This window comes from Denticeps clupeoides, chromosome 15, assembly GCF_900700375.1.
Source record: "Denticeps clupeoides chromosome 15, fDenClu1.1, whole genome shotgun sequence".
NCBI classification, from domain to species: domain Eukaryota; kingdom Metazoa; phylum Chordata; class Actinopteri; order Clupeiformes; family Denticipitidae; genus Denticeps; species Denticeps clupeoides.
The window spans coordinates 12806686-12829196 of NC_041721.1; the positions used below are offsets into that span (position 1 = coordinate 12806686).

General features: G+C 41.9%; 1 protein-coding gene across 4 annotated transcripts in view; it reads left to right on the forward strand.

Annotated features, from left to right (window-relative positions):
• The window catches only part of dock4b (dedicator of cytokinesis 4b), an 88452-nt gene extending 81479 nt beyond the window's left edge, over window positions 1-6973 (forward strand). Inside the window, exons 48-53 of one of the 4 annotated variants that reach the window (XM_028954171.1) lie at window positions 399-480; window positions 1328-1437; window positions 2182-2254; window positions 2816-2926; window positions 4195-4256; window positions 6360-6973. In XM_028954171.1, the coding sequence (XP_028810004.1) occupies window positions 399-480; window positions 1328-1437; window positions 2182-2254; window positions 2816-2926; window positions 4195-4256; window positions 6360-6830 (909 nt within the window). In that variant the 3' untranslated portion in view covers window positions 6831-6973. Of the gene's footprint in view, window positions 1-398; window positions 481-1327; window positions 1438-2181; window positions 2255-2296; window positions 2927-4194; window positions 4257-6359 lie in introns of those variants that run through there. The other 3 variants (XM_028954172.1, XR_003742515.1, XM_028954173.1) reach the window with 3 other exon arrangements.
• The last annotated feature ends 15538 nt before the right edge of the window (window positions 6974-22511 follow it).

Genomic DNA, 22511 nt, shown 5'->3' on the forward strand with positions numbered 1-22511 from the left:
GGGATTTGAACCTGGGTCTTCTGGTTCATAGGCTACTACCACCCAGCCATTTTGCTTCTATTATTGTCAGATGCTTGGGAGGTTGATTACCTTAAGTACCTTGGGACCTTAAGTACCTTAAATAGAAAGTTCCTCATCTCATTCCTGCACATTGCAGCAGCTTATAAGCTTGTATTTGTACTGAACTAATCATCTATATGTTATAATGTACAGAGCTGTTGCATATAACAGTGGGAAACATAATCGCAGTTCAAACCCAAAGGTTCGGTCATAGACTGTCACACACTTTGGTGTCTATTAGTATGAAGTCTGAGTGTGAGGGGAACACTGAAACTACAGAAACCTACCCAGACAATTTATTGACTTGACTGCATTTATCTGTCCATCTCCCTTCCCAGCCAAGTCCATCTACCTCAAGTCTAAGCTCCAATCACTCTGCCTCCCCCAATGTAACCAGCTCAGCGCCGTCAAGTGCCAGAGGTGAGAGCTCAGTAATTGTCAGTAAGTCTCTCAAACAGACATATTAAAATAAGAGCCCATTAAAGAACCCACTTAAATTCACTCCAGTTATGCTTTTTTGTTGTTCATTCTGGTTTTATCATAGTGGATTGTGTGTAAAGTAAATGTCGAATGCACAGAATGGCAAAGCAGCCACATTTCACCATTTACGAAGCGAGTTTTGTAAAACAATTGCTTAAAATACAGCAGTTTATTTTTTTACAACAAAATGCCGTAAATGCCAGAACACCATTTTTGTGTTAAAATACACTAGCATAATCAGGCATGCCCATGAAGTGTTTAATCACCAAAAAAAGACAACTATAAAATGCTCCACAAAATACCAAGTATTTGGCCATGGGCTGAGTAACATTACCAGTGATTAAACATACTATTATTTTTATGGTAAATGAAATAAATAAGGAAAACTCACATGTTATTAATGCAAGATTAATTTATTAATTGGAATAATGTCATTATATTTGGGGGTTATATTGCCTCCCTACCCCCAACAAATTATGCCTATGTAAGTATGAAATAACAGGAGGGAATAGGATGCTGAAGCCTTTCCTAGGCTGTGAGAAGTAGAGATTGATTCTTATTTCCAGACCCACCATATGAACATCTGCCACAGCAAAAGTCCAATTCTCTCCTCAGTAGGGGAGAAGCCAGCATGGATCCCATCTTTCATGTGCAGGCAGATCATTCTGATTTTGAGGGTTGGAAGCTTTGTGTAATTTTATATTGTGTGTGTGTGTGCATGCATGCTCATGTAGCCTCCCTAAGAACCTTTTTTTGTGATCGTCCTCTTCTGTACACACATTCCCAGGATCCCCGCAACTTTTGGACAAACACAAGCATTCGAGAGACAACGCCTGCCTTTCGCCCCGAGACCGACCCTGCAGTGCCATCTACCCCAACCCTCTAGACTCTACACAGGTGAGCAGCCTGACAGACCAAGCCCACTGGAAATAAGCAATGAAGGACTAGATTAAAATGTGCCACAAACCTGTAAAAAAAAACATATGTCACACATTTAAAAAAATACTTTGATATTTGATATTTACATTAACATTCTACACCAGTTATCCAGAGCGACTTACAACCTGTAGTTACAGGGACAGTCCCCCGGAGATGTTCAGAGTAAAGTGCTAAGGGACACAATGGTACCAAGTGGGGTTTGAACATGTGACCCACTAGGCCACAACCACCCTTATATTTGTTAGCTTGTATAACAAAAAAAATTGAGAAAGTGAGTACTATACATAGAGTGGAGGCATGAGTGGGGAAATACAACAAAATTAGGTGCAGTCCCTGAGCCGGAGAAGAATCTAGAGGAGATATCTAGCCTAGATACTAATATAGTACAAAATATAATACAAATATAATACAAAATATAAAATTATAATTGAAATGAGGTAGGTAGACAATCAGTCTGCATGAAACTTTATTGCACACGAACCCTCATTGCAATAGAAATTGAATTGGAGGTGAAAATTAAGTGTCATTCAGTGCCCTAATGGCAACAGGGTAGAAACTGCTGTATAGTCTGTTTGTCCTTGTTTTAATGCTTCTGTTTAATGGAGAAATTAGGCATCCTCTCATGTCTTATTTTGTCTGTGGTTATTGTTAACTTAAATGTAAATGATTCTGCTGACTCCTTTGCATTCCTTTCTCCTCTAGAGAATGATTCCACACCAGATTGGTGATTCCACATTACCCCGCAGTGACCCCAACATCGCCACCCCAGACAAAGGCAAGACCCCGACCCTCTTTATTTCTCTCACGGCCCCCACAGGCTCCAAAACGTTCCCAGCGGCGTCCGCAGAGCGATTATGTGATCCAGCGGGTCACGCTGCAGTAATTCTGATGGAGGCCGACAGCTTGACCAGTCGGACTGTGCGAGGCGCTGCCCGGCCGACAGCTGTTCCCGTGATGCCGTCTCACCAGATGGGCTCCTCTTGCACTTCCATCATCAGTATTCAGCCCGTTCAGGGCCGGGTTATTCAATTACTATTTTTTCATCTGTTTGTCCGTCCACTCGTTTAAAGTCACAGCTTTATGCCAAGGAACTGGAAGAAAATGGTTTCTTAAAACTCAATAGCAAATATTATTTTTTCATTTATGTATAAATCATTGTGGCTATTTCGTCCCCCTTCCACTACAGATTGCTTGTTTTTTTGTTTAAAAAGCATGTTTTTAACCATGAACATTTATATCAAGAATATGTAAGGCAGCTTGATCGCATCTGGAACATGTGTATATTAAAAGCAATGTGAACTGACCTAAGCTCTGATCCATGTTCTGTACACTGAAGTGGTCAAGCCTCTACCAAGTAGCTGGAGTCTTGACAGTGGAAAGGACGCTAATGCTCAGCTCCCTGACAAGTTCTTAGTGCCCCCCGTACCTCCTAGGCCGCACCGTTCAGGTAACAAACGAATAACCCTATCAGCTACCTTCAGATGCCGCACTAACATTTCCCGGGCAGCCGCCGTCATTCCTGGGTTCAGCTCCCGTCTCTTCCTCCTGCTTTTCTCTGCTTTTTTTTTCTCAGCACCTGTGATTTCTCTTGCTTAGGGTTGGGCAGGTAATCAATATTATCGTAAGATTTCCACAAATGAGAAATGAGTTCAGTACAGTTCCCACGAAATCCGTCGTTCCTCCAGCAGAGCTAGAGGAAATGGGGATTTCCTGCAGTGGATGAATTGCGCTGAATTCATATACAGGCCAGAGGTTTATAACCCCAATGAACAATATGCTGCTCTTTTACAACATTGCTCCAAGAAAACACCAGAATAAAGTAAATCACATGCAGAAGGCTGGTTGTGTAGAGTAATACCCTGTAAGGGTGATTGAATGGATGTTAAAGTTCATTACATTATCAGCCCAACCTTACCCCTTGATCCTTCAGTTTCAAGCTTTTCTGAGTTTGTTGCAGTGAGACACTACAGAACTGTTGCTGAACAGTATCATTTTTCCCCTCTTGGGAGGAGCCACTATTTGGAATCACTCCTGCCTGCTGTTTGCTGTATGTATTTCTTCAGACCAGTGAGACGCATGAAAGCTCGGCTGTATAAGTAAATATGACACGGCCGGGGGAAGAGAACACACACACACACACAGACACACACATCATTTCCGAGGACACCTCTTGTTTATTTATTTTACTCATTTCGCTCCTCTTCGCTTCTCGTGTCCTTGACTTGTCATAATCCTGGGTTTTCCTGCAGGAGATCAGCAGTCTCCTACCGTTCCTGACGTCCCCTCCCCTCCCACGCTTAATCTGCATGGCACCTCCGGGTGCTATTAAATCCCGAAATGGCCGCCTAATACCGGACTCTTCCTCTCTTTAATCTTCCCCTCCGCTTAAAGCCTGCCCTGTCACAGCGCTTTTCATTGGTCCCAGCAGAGAGGACAATTTTGCTGTCTGCTCTCCCTCTGCGCCCCTGTAAAGTGGTCAGGCTGGCCGTTAATGTTGAACGCTGTAATATGGTGTAAAAAAGCAGCTGTTACTGCTTAAGTGGCTTAACTAAAAGCCCGAGCTGCAGACCGCGGCTTTCCTGGCTACTCAGAGCCGCATTTCAACCTTTGCTTGGATGATGTCACTTTCTCGGCTCACGTTGGCAGCGTAAATATCGATTAGTTATTGACCATTGAGTTGATACATGCTCTTTTTCTCTTCTTGTCTTTGGACAGGATCTCCTGCCAAGAACACAAGATCACAGTCCCCTGTCGCTACGCCACGGTCCCCACAAAAGGTTTGACTCTTTGTGTTTAAATTTTTGTGTGTGGGAGTGTGGAACAGTGTGAAAGCCGTGTGAAGAAAAAAGTGGCTCCAAAACTCCTTCACTATCCATCTCCATCTTCATGTGGGGATTGTATCTTGCTCGGATGTCATAGGTCAGACCCCGCACAAGAACGCATTTACTATTTATTAATTAACAACATTAATAACCATGTACATTACAATTTGCGATCTTTTACATACCCATGTCACGCCTCTTCTCACCTCTCTCCACTGGCTCCTGGTAGCTGCTCGCATTGAGTTTAAGTCCTTGATGCTGCCTACAGGAAGTTCACCCTCCTGTATCAACACACTACTAGCCAGCTACACTCCTGCACGCCCTCTCAGATCTGCAAACGAAATGAGACCAAAAATTCCCTCTTCACGGGGTCTCCGATCCCAATCGACTCTGTTCTCCTTTGTAGTCCCTGGCTGGTGGAACAACTTGCCCTGCTCCATCTGACTAGTCGAGACTACCACCACCTTTAATAAACTGCTGAAAACTCACTTGTTTAAAAACGACGAGTCAGACGAGTCTAACATTAACATATGCACACACACTGCACAAAATATATATATATATATTTTTAAATGTATTTCATCTAGCACTTTACAATTCCCTAGCATGTTCTGTTCTTGACAAGTTAGGCCTTATCAGGGCTTTTAGTTTTGTAACTTAAAATCTATAGAAACCGAATGAGAATTGCCGGTGTCTTCCTCTTGTAAGTTGCTTTGGATAAAAGCGTCTGCTAAGTAAAGTAAAGTAAAGTAAAGTAAAGTAAAGTAAAGTAAAGTAAAGTAAAGTAAAGTAAAGTAAAGTAAAGTAAAGTGTGGACCACACAGAAGAATAGAATAAACAACTCTGTTGTCAATGCAAACTAATACATCTTCTTAAAGTGCTGCAAAAGTGCCAGGTGGGCAAGATACTGAATGTGCAAAACAGTCACGGGTGTAATGAGGCGAGCGCGCTGCAAAGGACTATAAAGGTGTCCCCGTTCGAGGGCCTGCTTCACTCTGCACCTCGTCAAAGGCTCCTTGCAGCGTCCCGTCATCTGAAAAAAAAAACGCTGCCGGCTGCCTCCGGTGCCATACAGCTATCATCACAGAGCAGCCAATCACAGTCGGCGACTCCCTTCAAAAAAAAGCCCGCTGCTTTGACTTTTAATGAATACGCTTGTTAGCACAATGGTCCACTCTTATCTGGGCTAATCTTTTATAATGGTTTAAAGCAGGTGAGGGCTCTTAAGAGAGGAGCGAAGCCATTAAACGAAGCCAGCCATCACCATAATCTCCGCCTTTGGTGTTTCCTCATGATCTCGCACTGTCTTGCATATTGATTTTGCGCACAGGGGCTTGCTGGCTGTCAGATGCATTTTCTTAATCACCCATTTATTTCCCGCCACCGGAAGCAAGGGTGCGAGATTCTTAACTAGACGAGAGGATTAAGCAGAAGTTCCCAAAATATGTTAAAAAAAAGTCGACAGGGACACCTTTACTAATCACCGAGTGAATGAGGAACGGTTGCCATGGCTTCTCCGGAGCTCAGATAGTTGACTAAACAGCCTGACCACCAGGCTTTTGCGCTCTTCATGTTTCTTTTTATTTTTTATGACTGTACGTCTGTACATCAAAATGAAAACATTAACACATTTAATACACATTTTCAAACGCGACCACATAAATTAGAGGATGCGACCATTAATTAGTTGTGGTGAGTAGTGATGTGATGATTAGTTGTGATGAGTTTTCATTAGTTTTACAAGAAAGCTGTTTATGTTTTTCATAAAAGCATTAATGCATCAGTTTCATCTTCCATATTCACTACCCAGCGTAACTAACAAACCTCTCTGGATGTGTTCGCTGTAGTCTGACGCCATTTTTACTGTGCATCTGGAACTTGATTATTTTAGGCAACAGCATATGGCACTTACACGTTCCATTACACACTTGTACCCTGTCTGGTGGAAAGATTACAGTTTGCCGTGTGTGGCGCTATATCGTTTGCACATATTTTACTGGTTCAGTAATGTGCTGTGATTTTGTTTCCGTGTGTGTGTGTGTGTGTGTGTGGTAACAGAACCCCGCACCGCCCTTCACTCCGTCGCCCACCGAGTGCCATTCTGCAGGGCTGGTGTCCAATTCGCCAGTTCTGTCGGGGAGCTACAGCAGCGGAATCTCCTCTCTCAGCCGCTGCAGCGTCTCCGAGGCCTCAGGCACAGAGGGCCCGCCCATGTTAGGTGTGGCCAGTGACCCTCCACCCCCTCACACATCCTCCCACCTGCCCACCTCAGCCTCCAGCGGCTCGGACGAGCTGACAACGCGGCGCGAGAACAAGACGCCGCCCCCCTACAGCGTCTACGAGCGCACCAACCCACGGCGGCCTGTGCCCCTCCCCCACAGCCTGTCCATCCCCCCGCCCACCGAGCCTCCAGCCCTGCCGCCTAAACCCCACCAGCTACGCATCGCCAACAAGCTGGACTCCGACCCTCGGCGCCTGGAACAGCCCCCACGGCCACGGCCTCTGCCTAGGAAGGTGTCCCAGCTTTAGGGGTCATGGGTAATTTTCTCTGAGACCACAAATGGCATTTGCACTTTTAAAAAAATAATCCTTAAGGTTTGGCGTTCCCAAACTATCCCTAAAAAAAAAAAAGAATTAAATACAAACGTCTCTTTTTGATGGGATTCCATCGGGGTATGAATCTGCACTTTTAGCTCGGGAAGAGTAGCACCGCGTCAAGTATTGGTTATTTCTTAAAATAGACAATATATCCCAAAACAAGTGTATATATATATATAGTTTAACTACACTGATGTGATGCCTTAAGTAATACGTTTTTATTTAGTACCTTGTTTTTTGTATACTGCCAAAAGGTGCTAGAAGTTCTCGAAAATGGTTCTGCCGGAAGGACAGTTGCCTGAGCGCAGCCGTATATTCACACGTATCGTCACATTTTAAATGGAGGTTAAGTGGCCATTATTACCTACCCGAAGCTAATGGCATAAAATTGGCTCTGCGGAGGGAGCGACTGCCACGAAGCTCGGCCATTCACTGCCCATACGTGCCAGAACGTAGCCTGGTGCTGTATGACTCTGTACAACTGCCTCCCTAAGCCTCTCGCACAAATTTATGTGGTTTATGTTGGACTTGGCAAAACTCGTGGAGGGATGCTGAGTTTTGTGCCAAAAGAATTTAATAAGCAGAATGGTGCTGCAGTACGTGGATCGTGGAAACGGAGCTTCTGGAACTATTCCAGTCACATCATGTATGCACAGTGAAAGTGAATACAGGGGTGTTGGACCTCGTTTTTTTTTTTTTTTTTTTTTTTTTTTTTTTAAGGAGCACAGAATGCTGACACCTTGGGTGCTTGAAGAGGTAATCCCATTGAGAGCATCCGTGAATTTTATCTTTCTGTCTTCTTTCTCTTACTTTTCTCTCCTAGTATTCGAGCACACTGTGGGCATTGAAGTGCGGGCAGTGCAGTTTTTTTTTTTTTTTTTAAGATAAACTTTCAGAACACCTGTCAGATACCTTACTGGCCAAATTTGCTGCCATTCCTGCCAACTGATTCACATTTCCCCCACTGAATTTTGTCTGTACGACGGTGTATAGCTGCACGTTTGTATGTAATTTTTGTTTGTGAATGGCCATGCTGTTGTACAGTGTTTAGGCATTAGTCATGGCTGTGCCCATGATCACATGGCTTATGTACAATTCTGTTGGGAAAATACTGATGATTTTTAACTGTCTCACATTCAGTTCCCAAAAATCAACTGGAGTATTGTTTTTTTGTACATTTCTTTATTAAGACTTGCATTTTTTGTGAGTTTTTTTAATTGGTTTTTCACATGAATCAGTACTTGAGATATTGTAAATTATATAATGAGGTTGTTGTAAGTATGCCAAATACTGTACCATCTTATTGCGATTATTGTACATATTGTGTTTTTAACAGAAATGTAGCTATAACAAATTTACAGCTTTGAATGTTGAAACAGCAAATTATAATTATAAAATGTCAAATATTTATGTTTTGTGAGTGTAGAGAAACTAAGATTACAGATGTATGCCTAACTCATTTACATACTGAAATAAATAATTGCCCTGTGGATTAAACAATTTTCAGCTTTACACAATTTCTGATTTATTCCCTAAATGCATTCTTGTATTCAGTGTATTTAATATGGTATCTATCATCTGCTTGTCCCAGAAGTGTTTCAATTTATTAAAAAAAAAAACATAGACAGGGCTACAGAATCACTTCCAGGGACCGACTAAAGCTGAATTTTGCATTTCAAAAACATAGTGTGTTTACAGAAAACACATTCATGTTCCGTTATGGCACCGTTATCAGTCAGTGAGCCATGGAGATGCAAACTGTTTTAAAATTGCTTTGGAGGAGACTTGGGAAAGTAGAGAAAATAAAAAATTTTCATATAAGAATTTGGGTGCAGTGCCACTTTATTGGCATTCCAGAAGCCGGAATGAAGGGAAACAATGCATATCATAATAATAAGGTTGAATTCTCTCTTTTTTTTTTTTAACAAGGAGACGACTGAAGCAATTGCAGATAAGACACACGTATAATTAATATTCAGTTTGGTTTGGTGCAGAAGAGGACTGCATTATTCATGATGGGATTTTTTTTTGTTCTTTTGACGACGACGACCTTACATTATTTCTCGAGATTTTGCTGCGGTGTGGTGCTGAGACTCCAGCACACTGCTGCCACTGCAGGTCTGTTTCTCTACTGGAGGAATGACTGAATCAGAGTCTTTGTGTGCACTTCACTTGAGCGATAAAGGCCTAATTGTAACAGTTGCTTTAATTTGACCGCATTAATTGCATAAAGCTCAAATACCTCATGTCCTTGTGCGGGAGGACACCCTTTTTGAGGCGTGGAAGGCTTGAGAAAGCACGTTTTCCTAGGCTTTGGGCCGTATTGTCAGCACCTTGAGTGATGTGCGTTCTTCTCCTCTTATTGGGTACTTAAGAGGAATAGTAACTGTCCCAAATGATGCTGTTGCCTTGGCAGGTACTCAAAAACTAAATATAATAATACTCTGATAGGTGCACTTGAGGCTGGTTCCTCCCCGGCACAGTTTAACACGGTTATTTTGATGCTAAACATCACATCTCGATATGCCGTCCTGCATTGGCTTTCTAAAAAGCCAACACACAAGGGAGAATGCAGGCCTTAATTCATCCTTGCCGTGGGCATATTCTGGATAACGTTGGGGTTAGTTTTTTTTTTTCTCTCCTCTGCTGTGTAAATCTCGGTGGAATAGTGGAGGCCCCAGCCTCGGCACAGCAAAAGAAATCTATGGTTAAAAAGAGGGAAATTTCAAAGACAGCCTCCAGATAATAGATCTGACTGTTTTTTTTCTTTCTATCCCTCTCATTTCCTGTATCAGCTCCATTGTGCTTGTGGCTTATGGGGATTTACCTGTCAGCCATGATGTTCAGGTTATTCACATTCACAGACTGAGAATGAAAGGAGCCTTTTTTCTGTCTTTGCTTTGACCTCTGTGACATGAAAGAATGATCTTTTGTTCTCATTATATACAGTACAATGAAACTCGGTTTGGACCAAGTGATATTTCAATATGAGTCCCAAATATATTGCAGTAAAATGCCCCACTCACCCCTTGCTTTCCTTAACTCTAGGTCCTTCTCAGGGCGCAGGGCGGGGCCTCACCCATGGAACGGCATCACAAATAAAAAATAGATTGCCTGGCATTTATGACCATGGATACTGATGTAGGATACAAACATTTATTGAGTTCATCATTGGCCCTTGTGGCCTATAGGAACACAAGCATAATTATATATTTTATGCCATCGTTTTTAAATAATCAGGTTTTTGAGCATAAAAGTTTTCTTTCCGTGATCAAAATAGATTTTTCAATAATCAATGAGCCATTTAAAGTGACAGATTTGCATTGGTGAGCACAGCATTCAAGTTAGAACTTAAACAAGGACATTTCTTAAACTTTTGTTCCTAGACCTTTTCAGAATTTAGGAATTCGAACAATTTTGTGAAGGTGCCAGCTTTTTTCAAGCTAATAATTTTTATCTACCCTATGGCCTGCTGTTGCTGTTAAGCATTAGCATTAAGGGAAAATGGCATTCTGTTGGCTAACAGCAGCTGTGATTTAACACCAAGCAAATTACCGACGCCGTGCCATGTTGTGTAAGCGTTTAAAGACAGAAAGTGCCAAAGAGTGACAGCTGAGGGCATTTTTAGCCCTGCCGACAGACTGTGACACTTAGAGACCCTATTCTCATTGAGCAGGCAATTATGAGGATCGAGCGGAAACCCGATGGCTGTAGAACCACTTAAAAGCACCAGGCTGAAGCAGGGCTGATTGGGAAATGACCAGCGAAGATGCAGCAGCCGAGTGGACTTCGCATCTGTTGTGATTGCAGGTCACTTGCCCGAGGGCGCGTTAGACCAAGATCCTTTGAAAAACTATTTCTGTGTGCCATATTTTCTCATCTCTTTCTTGACGTGGATCTCTTTGAAGTAATGTTTTTAAAGGGTTCTCTTGACCTCTCCTTATTTTGTCCTTGAGTTTGAAAATCGGTGCTTTTTAAAAACACTCATTTAAAGACCGCCTTTACCAACTTCTGCACTGAGACCTGAGCTGCTGCCTCTGTAATGATCAGCGTTGGGCTGCGTTATCCTGATTTGCTCATGGGAAAGATGATAGGCGGGATAATTCCCTTGAAGTATCATTTAACGTAATTCCTCTCGTTTTCACTCTCTCCCCCTCAAAGATTGCCACTGCATCTGAAAAGCATCTCCTCCTCATTCTGCTTCAGTCCAACTCATGCCAGTCATTTTAAAAAGTGGGCCTCGCAAGGTGCACTTCCATTAACCCATCAAAACTGAAGTTACAAATAGAAAATATGCCTGATGGAAACACATACTTTTTTGGATAAAACTCCAAATATATCTCAAATAGTATTTCATCCAACACTGCAATGGAATCAACTTTTTTGTATTTATGTAAAGAATGCATGATGATCTGAAATACATATTGGAAGGAGGAGTTAGCATGTTCTGATGCATAAACATGAATAAATGGAAACAGAAATTTTGTAATTGTGTTTTAAATTATTACGTTAGTTCAGCACAGATCTTAATAGGAAACACAGCTACATTCATTGTATTTCTTCTATATTTCTTCTTCCTGCTGCATATGCGTTGTGGTGCAAAACAAAACCACATCTTCTTCCCTTTTTCTTAATTTCCCACAATTGTTCCTACATATTGAAGCACGTTGTGTTTGTGCTACACAAAGCACCTGGACCAGCAGCGATTATCACCATGTTGCCCTTGACCCTGGCCTGGAACTTCTTGTGTTTTCCCTCACTGCATATGTTCATGAATAGAAATGAGGTACCAGAGCCATGGAGGACTTGCTGGCAGATGCACCCTCAGCCTTGATAGTATCAGAAGTGATTGGACCCCCCCGGAAAGGTCGACGTTGGCAAACTAGAGGTTATCTACCAGTGCTGTTGGTGTTTTGTATTCATTAGGCGGACGCTTGCTGTAATATTAATGCTAACATGGTTCACATGGCTTATGTAGCATTTCGCAGCTGGTGTTGCGTGCATAATAGTGCACAACTTGCATGCATAATAGTGCACAAAAGGGAGTGGTACAACATTGTGTTATGTTATGTTGAGCACAAACATATTTATGAATGGCTGTTTCAAAGATAAATACAAAAAAAAAGAAAACTTCACAGGGAGGATTGTGATTTTGGTTCCACAATGAAACAAACAAATCAGCTCTTTTTTTTTTTATTCTCTCCTGGTTGCTAAGCAACAACATTTTGTCGTTCTGCAGAGTTATTCTTATCCAGATACAAGGTGATGTCCAAGCTAATTGTGATACCTAAATATAATATTTAAATTACAGTTGTGGGGACAGTACATGCTCATGCCAAGCACTCTGCATCTCTGCAGGTCTGCAGGCAGCCAGAACCCCGTCTTCCAGGTGATGGTTGCCAGATGAGAGTGCCGCGTCACGGTAAAAATTCCTTTTGACACCACTGTGCACTTAAGCATTTGGTTCATTGATTGGACTTGCCATGTTCTCCAAGTCGGTTCTTTGTAGCAGTCTGTGTATACATTGTGTAGGCTTTCTGTGATTACGGAAGCTGTGCTGTGTGGCTTCCCCCCTGTCGGTGTAAGGTGCCACAGCTTAATTAAGTACCCATCAAGTAAAATCAATCCACTGTCAGCTGGCAGGATCAATAAGATGTCCAGACAAGGATACTTTAGCCTTTCCTTGGTTCCATTTGTTAGAATGGGGAAAAAGGGGTCACCTTGGGTCACTTTACACTGACAAAAATCCATGTGTTTTTTTTTTGTTTTTTTCATGCAGGGATAGATAGTAAGTTTTCTATTCATTGAATTTTGCAACTAATTAGACCCAGAAATTATCAGGTTTTTAGAGCATTTTATTGCAAGGTAAAAAGTTTTGTGGATGTTGCCAAATTATTTTAACTAGATCTACTACTAATAATAAATCTACTATGTGCCGTTATTACAGGTGGTTTGATGGGCAGTGGTGGCCTAGTAGCGGTTTCGTAACCGGAAGGTAACCGTCCCCACACTCTGCTCTCCAGGTGACTTTCATGGCTGCCCACTGCTCATTAAGGGTGATGGTTCAAATGCAGTGGACACCACCGCTAAAAGATGTTGGCACTGTTGGCAAAAAGAGGCAACTAAGACATCTCAGCAATGGTGTTGTCTTTATGTACAGTCGCTGCTTTTCCCATTGGTTATGTATGTATTTATTTAAGTGAAAGTGATTGTCATTATGAAACACTGCAGCACAGCACAAGGTGACACAACGAAATGTGTCCTCTGCTTATTAACCAGCAGGGCCACCAAGGCCACCACTGCCCCATAAGTATTCTTTCTGAACTTTGAGTTTGCCTTTTGATGCACTCATAAAAGTAAAAAAGTAGAGTGTATTATTACATGTATTACATACATGAAGTATACCACTTTAGTAATATTAGAAGTCATTAAATCAGCAGTTTTATTTTGAATGTCAGCGAAATTATACTCCTCCCCCTGGGGGCTTAGATCCCCCCCATTCATAGATATTTTTGATGTTATGTGAAATCTAATGTATCAGTTTACAGCCGGAGTTACAGTCGGCCCCCTGCTGATTTGGGGTGTTGGGGACTCAGTGGAGTCACATATTATGCATACGGCCCAAAGAATGTACATACGTACATGCTGGTGCTACAAACAACAAAACTGAGACTATTATTAAGGTTGAAAGAATATCTACGTTTGCTCCATATTATACTTTCTACATTTATTATTGACAGCCCCTGATGATCATGACTGTTAGGAAAGGGGAGCAAGGAAATTGATTCTCTAGCAGGCTAGTGAATGAACTGATAAATGACAGCAGCTGCCACCATTTTGAAGCCCCAGATCTCTGAACACAGGGCGTGATTTAGCAGCGGTTAGTAAAGATGGAGGCCATCCAAAGGCCAAGTCGACGCCGAGACTACTGTGCCGAAAACGCTTTTGGGATCATGTTTGATGAGCGTCTACTTCCTTGGCCCTGCCGGAGGCTGGAGGAGGTGGAGTTGAGTATCGCACCGTGTTTTATGGGGGTGGGCGGGAACCCCCTGGTGTGAAGGATCGTGGGTCTGCACCATCTGTCTTAATCTGGGGGCAGAGTGGTAAGAGCCCCGACTAGCAGGGCCCTGCTAAGCACCAGCTGCTTTCCTTCTTTCGTGCTCACCTCACCAACTGTGCAGCCTGAAATATTTACTGTGGGTGCATTAAAATGAGTGACACTTACTTTATTGTCTCATTTTCCCCTATCCTTCTGCCCATCGTAGGTCATAATGCTGACTACCACCTAGAAACACTACCAAAGTATAAATTAGCATAATAACATGACAAGCAGATGTGATGATGCTGACTCCCACAGCTTAGATATAAGCTTCAGTCAGGCCCATCATCAAACTTTTCACATTTAAAGAAGAACCTGTCAAACCAACAATTTACTACAAATGAGTGATAAATGTTGACTAGACAAATCCAGAAATAATAATTCTACAGTCTGTCTTACTGCAGGGATGAAGAATTCCACATTCTATCAGATGCTAAGACGTCTCCAAAATCTCCAGTCTCCATTTCTTTGGTATTCTTGATGGTTATATTGTTGTTATGGTTGTTTTTGATGTTGTGCCAGATCATTAAATAAATGAGTTAAAAATATATAATGCCATATTTCACAAGCTAAATAAGTTCTTCTATATACTATCAGTACATATCTTCTTAATGCAGTCATTGTAGCCAATGGTGTTGTGGCCATAATGTGACAAAATAGGCTGGATGTCCATCAGTTTTCTGCCCATCTTATGGCCCTGGAGAGTCTCAAGGATTCAGGGCAGTAACAACCCCTGGACTAGGTGTCAATTCATTGCAAATTTCAGTCCATTACAATTTACCTATGTGGCTTGTCTTTGATTTTCATGACTAAATCGGAGACTGTTGGCGAAAAAAAAGAGGCATCTGAGACATCTCACCAATGGTGTCGTCTTTACATTTGTTCCCTGAAAACATTTCAGTTGCTGCAGATGGCTTCAGTTAAAGATACATTTGTGAAGATGTGTGAATGGAAATCTGATGCAGACTGAAAAACAAGCATATGGCCCACCGCAGGAGAACATCTGAGGCCAAAACCTTCGTATGAGTTCAGACGCTAATGAACCTACTCTGCCTGTGAACTGGCGGTCATGAGGAGGCATTGATTTTCAGGCCCCGTCTCTCGGCACAGCATCCTGCTATTTAACTTGCATCTGCATACATCTATATAACCCACCCTTTTTCCTGCCGGATGAAGTCAGCAGGGGCCTCAACGATTGCCACCTGGTTGTGTAACAGGTCAGAAAAGCTTCCATTGATTCTGACCCCATGGCCCTACGGTAATGAGACTGATCAGACCTAAGCCGTTCATGTGCTCAGGCAGTAAATAAAGAGCCAATAAGGCATGTTTGCATGCTGGGCATGAAAATATTCTTGATGCTTGGAGCGATGACCGTATTGGAGTGATGATACATTTGTGGTGGTAGGATTTGTTTTAGTACTGTCAAAATTTGCCTGAAAATTAATTGCAGCCAGAGATAATTTACATTTATTTTTACATACATATATTTATGAAATTATTCACAAATCCAGTGCACCCACCATTTAAACACAGGGTCCACAGTGTCCAAACCACCACTTAAAAACAAAGATGAACATTGACTTTGAGGGCTGATTTAGACACTGAAAATCAATAGTTAGAGGGACAGTCCCCCCTGGAGCAATTCAGGGTTAAGTGTCTTGCTCAGGAACACAATGGTAGTAAGTGGGGTTTGAACCTGTGACTTTGTCATAGGTGAGTGTAACACACTAGACTACTAGTACCACCATTTAAACACAAAGACAAACATGGGCTTTAGGTTTTTTTATGGCATATTTAAATGCACAAACTACCATGTTAACCCACAATTCAAACCTGCATTTTTTGCACTGAATTCATTTATCATTCCCTGTGTGAGCCTCTCTCCCATGCTTGTCACTGTCATAATTTTAAACAAGCATTACAGCACATATTAGTCTTGTGAATGAATCAATTATTAATGAATTAATTGTTAAAATGTGTTAGCTTGTTAACTAATTTTTAACGATTGACAGCCCTACTTTGGAACAAACCAACAAAGGACTGTAAGGTGGGCAAACGTGCCCCGTACCACTGCCTAACGGAGACAAAGATCAAATGTCTTGTGATTACCCATGAGCACATGCAAACAGGAATATAATGCACCCTGTCTTTGCCTAGACAAGCAGCTTGTCCCCTCCGTCTTGTGGAAAGGTGGATGTAATGCGCTCGAGTGGAGCTGTCATGCAGCGATGAAGCCGGTTGCGTCCGTACGCAACGTTCACAATTGATACTGATGACACAATGGAGCTTCTTGGCAGCACAATAAAAGATATTTTCAGAATGGTGGCAGATTGCCTCTTGTTCGCACAATGCAGAACACAAGCTCAGAGGGAGGGCTCCAGCGCCAGCCAGTATACTTTATGGGCCTGTGTGAATGTGTGTGCATAAATGCAATGTGCCTTTGTGTGCTTTCGTAGCTTTATCAAACTCCACCTGATCAGACTTAGGGTGTAAAAGCCACGTCATTGTGACTTGCTACAGGATCAGGAATTGTTTTGCAGGTTTCTTTTCACATTTGCTCACTAGATTTGCTAATGCCCTCGTTGCAACTTTATCAGAAACTTTCTCTTCATAGTTACACTTTTAAACTACACCCTCGTGCAGTACTTCAGATGCACTCCACCCTACTCAACAATTCAAGTCACTTTTTCGATCAATAGACCACCACTGACCAGGTATGATTATGGTTTGTGGCCGCTTTCAATGCAGCAGTGATGTTGCCGTGGTAATGGGATATTGGTGCTGTGCTGGTAGGAGAGTATCAGAGGTGCTGATGGGATTTTAACACACATCAGTGTCACTGCTGGGTACAGAGTGGTTCTCCAACCAAATAAATAATGCTGGTGGTCCCCCCACAGTAAAAAAACTGACCAGTGATGAAGACAAACTCCTCATGACAACGACTGAACTATAAAGCCCTGTTTTCAAATCACAACAGGCTTGGGCTTGTTCGGTAGCGTAAGGTAAAGGCATCCTCAGGAAGTAAAAAAAAACTGAAAATATTGCATGCCTTTTATTTGTTTCCTGAAGAAGAGAAATTACATACCAATTTAGTTGGTTTGCAATTATTTCTTTTCATGAAGAACATGAACTTTAATGACGTTTTTATAAGCAGACTTTATAATAAAGGAGCTCGTAACAATGATTGGCAGCTCCCACACAGATTCTGGATGGTTTTATTCGATTAACATTTTGACTACTTAACATACTTAAAAGAGATTCTAAAATACCAAATACTAAACCACCCAATCTGGCAACATTGAGTGCTGTTTTACCTCCAGTTTCTGTCCTCATCATAAAACTTGTTCAATAGGCCACAACATCACAAACATGATTGCTTTCAAAATCACCACACCAAAGATGCAGATAGATTTTTCATTTCTTATTAAATAATTCAGAATGTGCAGAAAATGACTATATATGACTATATATGTACAGAGTACATGTTAAATATTTTAGAAACAATGCCATGATCCTTTGTGACTTTTTTTCTGTCTTTCTCTGTCTTCTCTGTAATTTGGAGCTTCTTCCTTTGTCCATCACAGTTTTTAATTGGACACTTCCTCCTGGTGCTTCAAAGATGATCAAAGATGGCATCTCATCAGCAAGTCAGCGAGAACACGTGCAAGCATATGGTCTGAGCGAGGTACCACTGCGGACACCCGCTGCTCGGAAACTTTGATTATCGTCTACTGATCTGAACAGAGGGACGGTCCAGAGGATGCAGGCCCTAAATATAGCTGCGCCGCTGTCAGCTCTGCCTCCACGGCAACTTCTGTCCCCCAGTGCGGAATGTCAAGGAAACGTATTCCCCCTCCACTGTCTTCCTGTGAGCCTCGTCTCATCGCACTACAAAATTTCTGTTTATGTGCCCAGTGAGTGACATGAGATTAAAGTAAAAAAGAAATACATCACTTTTCATTGGCCTGTTTTTGCTCTGTCTCAGGCCTGTCCCCTATGTTTTCTTATTTTTTGGGGATGGGGGGGCTCAACTCCAAGGACAACTTTGCCCACCGGGCTCACAAGCTGCCAGCATCAAGTGCCTGCCTTGGAGGTCTCCTCCCAACCGTGATGGGGTAATCTGCGTTAGCCAATGAAAAACTTCAACTCCCCACTGCGAGAGACAAATGGAATCTGTTATATATTTTTACCGGTCAAAATGCATGAATGAAAATAAAAGATGTCTTCCATCTTAGGGGAAACGTCAAATAGCATATTTTCCTCCTCCATTTTCTGATTCTGACAAGTCACATGTCTTATCTGTCTGTAAAAGGGAGCAGTTTTGTTTTGGTGAATATGAATAAATCTCAACATTGAGTGGCCTTAAAGCCCCCAACACACCCCTCCCTGGTCTCTCCCCAGCTGTGTTGGCACAGTGTGAGTGATCTCTGTGAATGAAAAGGATCATTTAACATTGTGGCAAAATTAAAATGGCCCATAATTGCTTTCCATTTTTCCCCGTTTAAAACATTGTTCTGTAGTACATAACGTCAGCCGTTCACATTTGTCTCGGAGTTGGACACCTTGCTACAGAGGACTCTCTTTCATGAGACGAAATGCTTTTCATTTAGAGCATTGAGGGGTACACGACATTCACTCACAGCTGCCTCAGGAGAAGACGGGTCGGTGACGCAAAAACGGCACAATTCAGTTGATTCATGCTTCCCTTTCAGTCCTAGTGATGAGGGCTTCATTTCTGTGCTCCGGTAGTCATGGCATCTTTTTTTTTTACTCGTTGCATTTTATCTCTTTCTGAGAGATTCCAGATGCTTCTTCGCAGAAATGTTTTTTTTTTTTTTTTTTACGTATATATGTGTGTGTGTGTGTGTGTGTGTAAATGAAAAAGTGCTTGTGGTTGTTGGCTGTTCGATGCGAGCAGGTGGCCGCAATGCATTACAGAGACAGATGGCTTCGGAACTGTCAATTATGCTTTAAGGCTGAAAATGGATGGAATTCAGGTTTAAGAGGGTGGTGAAACAAGGGTCAGCCTGCATCGCTGGTTGCAGCTTAGAAAGGAAGCACTTATTGGCTCTTAGTGCGAAATAGGGAGCAGAAGAACAGAGAATCTAGGGATGGTGCAGCCCACCTAAAGCCCACTTGTGACTGTTGCGCTTGTTGTAAGTGTGTTATTTCACAGTCAGGGGACCTGCATGTCCTTGATCATCTGTTAGTTAGATTTTACCCCTGATATGGGGACATTGTGCGCTGCGTACATTGAGACATACATTTTAAATTCAGACATGAATTTTAAATTCAGTTGTGACTTAGCCCTATGGTCATAGAATCAGCATTAAGTAATAATGACATCCTTGATGTAAAACTGGATATGTTGGTGGCAGGTCTAAATGAAGTCCTTCAGATGGTCAAACTAGCTTGCCAATGTGCTTAAGGGGGTCTTGAGCTGGTATGACCAGTAAAAAATTATGAAAAAAAATGTTGCCTTAAAATGAAGTGAAAGTGAAATGATTTTGAAACACTGCAGCACATGGTGACACATAGAAATGACAGCGCTTTGCTCAGTGGCACCTCAGTGGCACCTTGGCGGCTTAGGATTCGAATCGACAACCTTCTGATTACGGGGCCAATTCCTTAACCTCTAGACCACCACTGCCCTTTAAGGTACTCTTTTGATGGGTTCCCATAATGTCCCAGGCATGTAATTAAGAATGTTGTCAGGACTTAGGAGAACTTTTTTCTAGATGTCCCAGGGATGTTATTGTGAAACATTGGTGTAATGTTGCATAGGGTAAGTTAAAAAAAGTTCCAAGAAAGTTCCTTCAACATCCCCATTAAAATGTTATGGTCCATTTTGGTCCTTCATTGGTGGTGGCCTACCGGGTAAGGAAGCAGAATCATAATCAGAAGGTTGCGGCTTCAAATCCTGAACCGCCAAAGGTGGCACTGAGGTCCCCTTGATCAAGGTACCGTCCCCATACATTGCTCCCCGGGCACCTGTCATGGCTGCCCAATGCTCACCAAGGGTGATGGTTAAATACAGAGGACACATGTCGTTGTGTCACAAGAGTTTCACAATCACTTCACCTTTACTGGTAACAATGTATCATTTTGTGCCAACCAGATCACTTCACATATTCAGGGGCTAAAGAATAAATATATCTATATTTAAAAATATACTTAGCAGATGGGGGATGTTCACCAAACATATTAACAGTCATTAACTCAGTTCCTTCTCTGCAGTAGCACAAAAGAGAACCCAAACGAAAATGCTGCTGGGCGGTCGGTCCCCTCTCTCCCAGCTACAGCTAATGAGTAAAAAGCCCTTTCTCGTTTGTGTATTCCCCAAAAACCCAGGAGACGTGCGATGTCAGCGAACATGTGCACTGTGCTAAATCTCAATTGCAGTGTTCCTACTGCACTTAAAACCCTGTCCACAGTATGTGGGTCCATCTGATTTCAATTTGACATCAAAATGATGCACAGAAAAAGGTCTGCACTCAAAATCTGAACTTGACCCAAAGTCCCGAGATGATGGGAATTCTTGTTAGCTTGCTTTTGTCTAGACCTGGGTTTTTCGCTCCTGATGGACCCCCTGCCACAATGGTTTCACTCCAATCCCACCTTCATTTGACTGAAGTGTTTTTTTAACAGCTCAATAATGAATGAAGCTGGTTGCAAGCAGAATGAATAGGAATTAGAACGCTCTAGGAACGTGATAAATAATCTAGAACGCCATCTATCCTTCAAGCAGTCCAAAATCATTTTTAAGTGCATATGTTTATTATTTATACATCATATGAATGTGCAAAAAAAAAACGATTTCAGTATTTTAATGTTTTAATTGTGTCCAGTATTTTACACCCTTGAACACAAAGGAACAAGAAGCCACAGATCTGAAGTATCTCTTGCATGTGGTGAAGCATAAATCACCACTCTCAGTGGTTGCATCCAAAATATTAAGGGGCAGATAATTGTGTGTGAAATGTAACACTGGGAAATCTGGAATGCCATGTCACACACGGTTACATAATATCAGACACCCAAAGGATTTCTTGGCCTCGAAAAAGGGGCTTTAACATTCTGTAACGTACCTCTGCCTAACAGCAGCCAGCAATCATCAAAGAGCATAGATGTCTGAAATGATTCTTTTTTGGAGGCTGGTGTAAACAATGAGTCTAGATTTATTCTAAACTTTCCCACTTATTGCTCGTGGTGACATAAGAAATGATTCTGTTACTATGTTTTATCTCCCAAAAAGACAGGAAAGCTTAATTTTTAAATATTAATTTTAATATTAATAATAATTAAACCCCCTGTCTGTCATCACTGAGTCACCACATAATACATGTAATTATTTTGATGGTTTATTAATTTAAAAACCCTTCTGTATATAGAAATGAACACTTTAACTAAGCTCAAATTAAACAATAAGAACAATAATAAAACTTTTTTATCCAAATACAACTAATACTGGAAGTAGTCTAGTGGGTGACACACTCGCCTATGAACCAGAAGACCCAGGTTCAAATCCCACTTACTACCATTGTGTCCCTGAGCAATACACTTAACCCTAAGTTGCTCCAGGGAAAGATTGTCCCTGTAACTACTGATTGTAAGTTGCTCTGAATAAGGGCGTCTAATAAATGCCGTAAATGTAAATGTAAATGTAAATGTACTGATACTAATGCAGGCAGTTAAATATATTAGTAGTAGTAACAAATCTCTACACATCCCTACTAATTTTATAACGGCTTGTCCTCAGTTCTTTACTCCCTTGTTCTGATACCTGAGGAAAATTGCTTCATGACTTCATTCATTTAAATCAGTTCCTTTTGTTCCTGAACAGGGTGCCAGCAGGTACAGGTGGCACCTAACAGCACATGACAATCTGAAAATGAGAAGAAAAGTTCAATTCTCATCTAAAGCACTGGACTGTGATCACACCTAAAGTGATGCTATGCGCATGTTCATTAACACCAGGCCCTGCCTGCCGTGTAAACAACACGTGGCGACCCCGTCCCCCCGTCCCCCACACCCCCGCTCAGACACCTGCACAGGACAGGTGCGAAGAGCCGCACTCTCAGATCCTACAAAAAGCTTCCGCTCCTGTTCTCCCTCCCTCAGCGACTTCCTCAATTACCGCCGCCAAAGTGACAGTCGCACGGCTCAGAGTTAATCACGTATCAGAAAGAGTGTGTATTTTTAATGTGTCTGCAGATAACGCTGGGCTGCTGCTGGTGTGTAGGATCGCAGGTAACAGATTGCTGGAAATACGAAGTTGTGGCTGACATGTTACACAGTGTTTTTAATTTAACCTTTAGTAACCAAGGTTTGGACAGTAAAGTATAATGGCAAATATTCCACCTCTATTTGAACAGAAAAAAAAAATTACTCTTTGTGTCAATATCCACAACAGGCAGATTAATTATTAACTATTAACTAATAATCCATTAGCAACCGACCGAGATTTGTTTGTCGCATATTTAGTTAGTCAACCTTAATTTACTGAGTTCTCA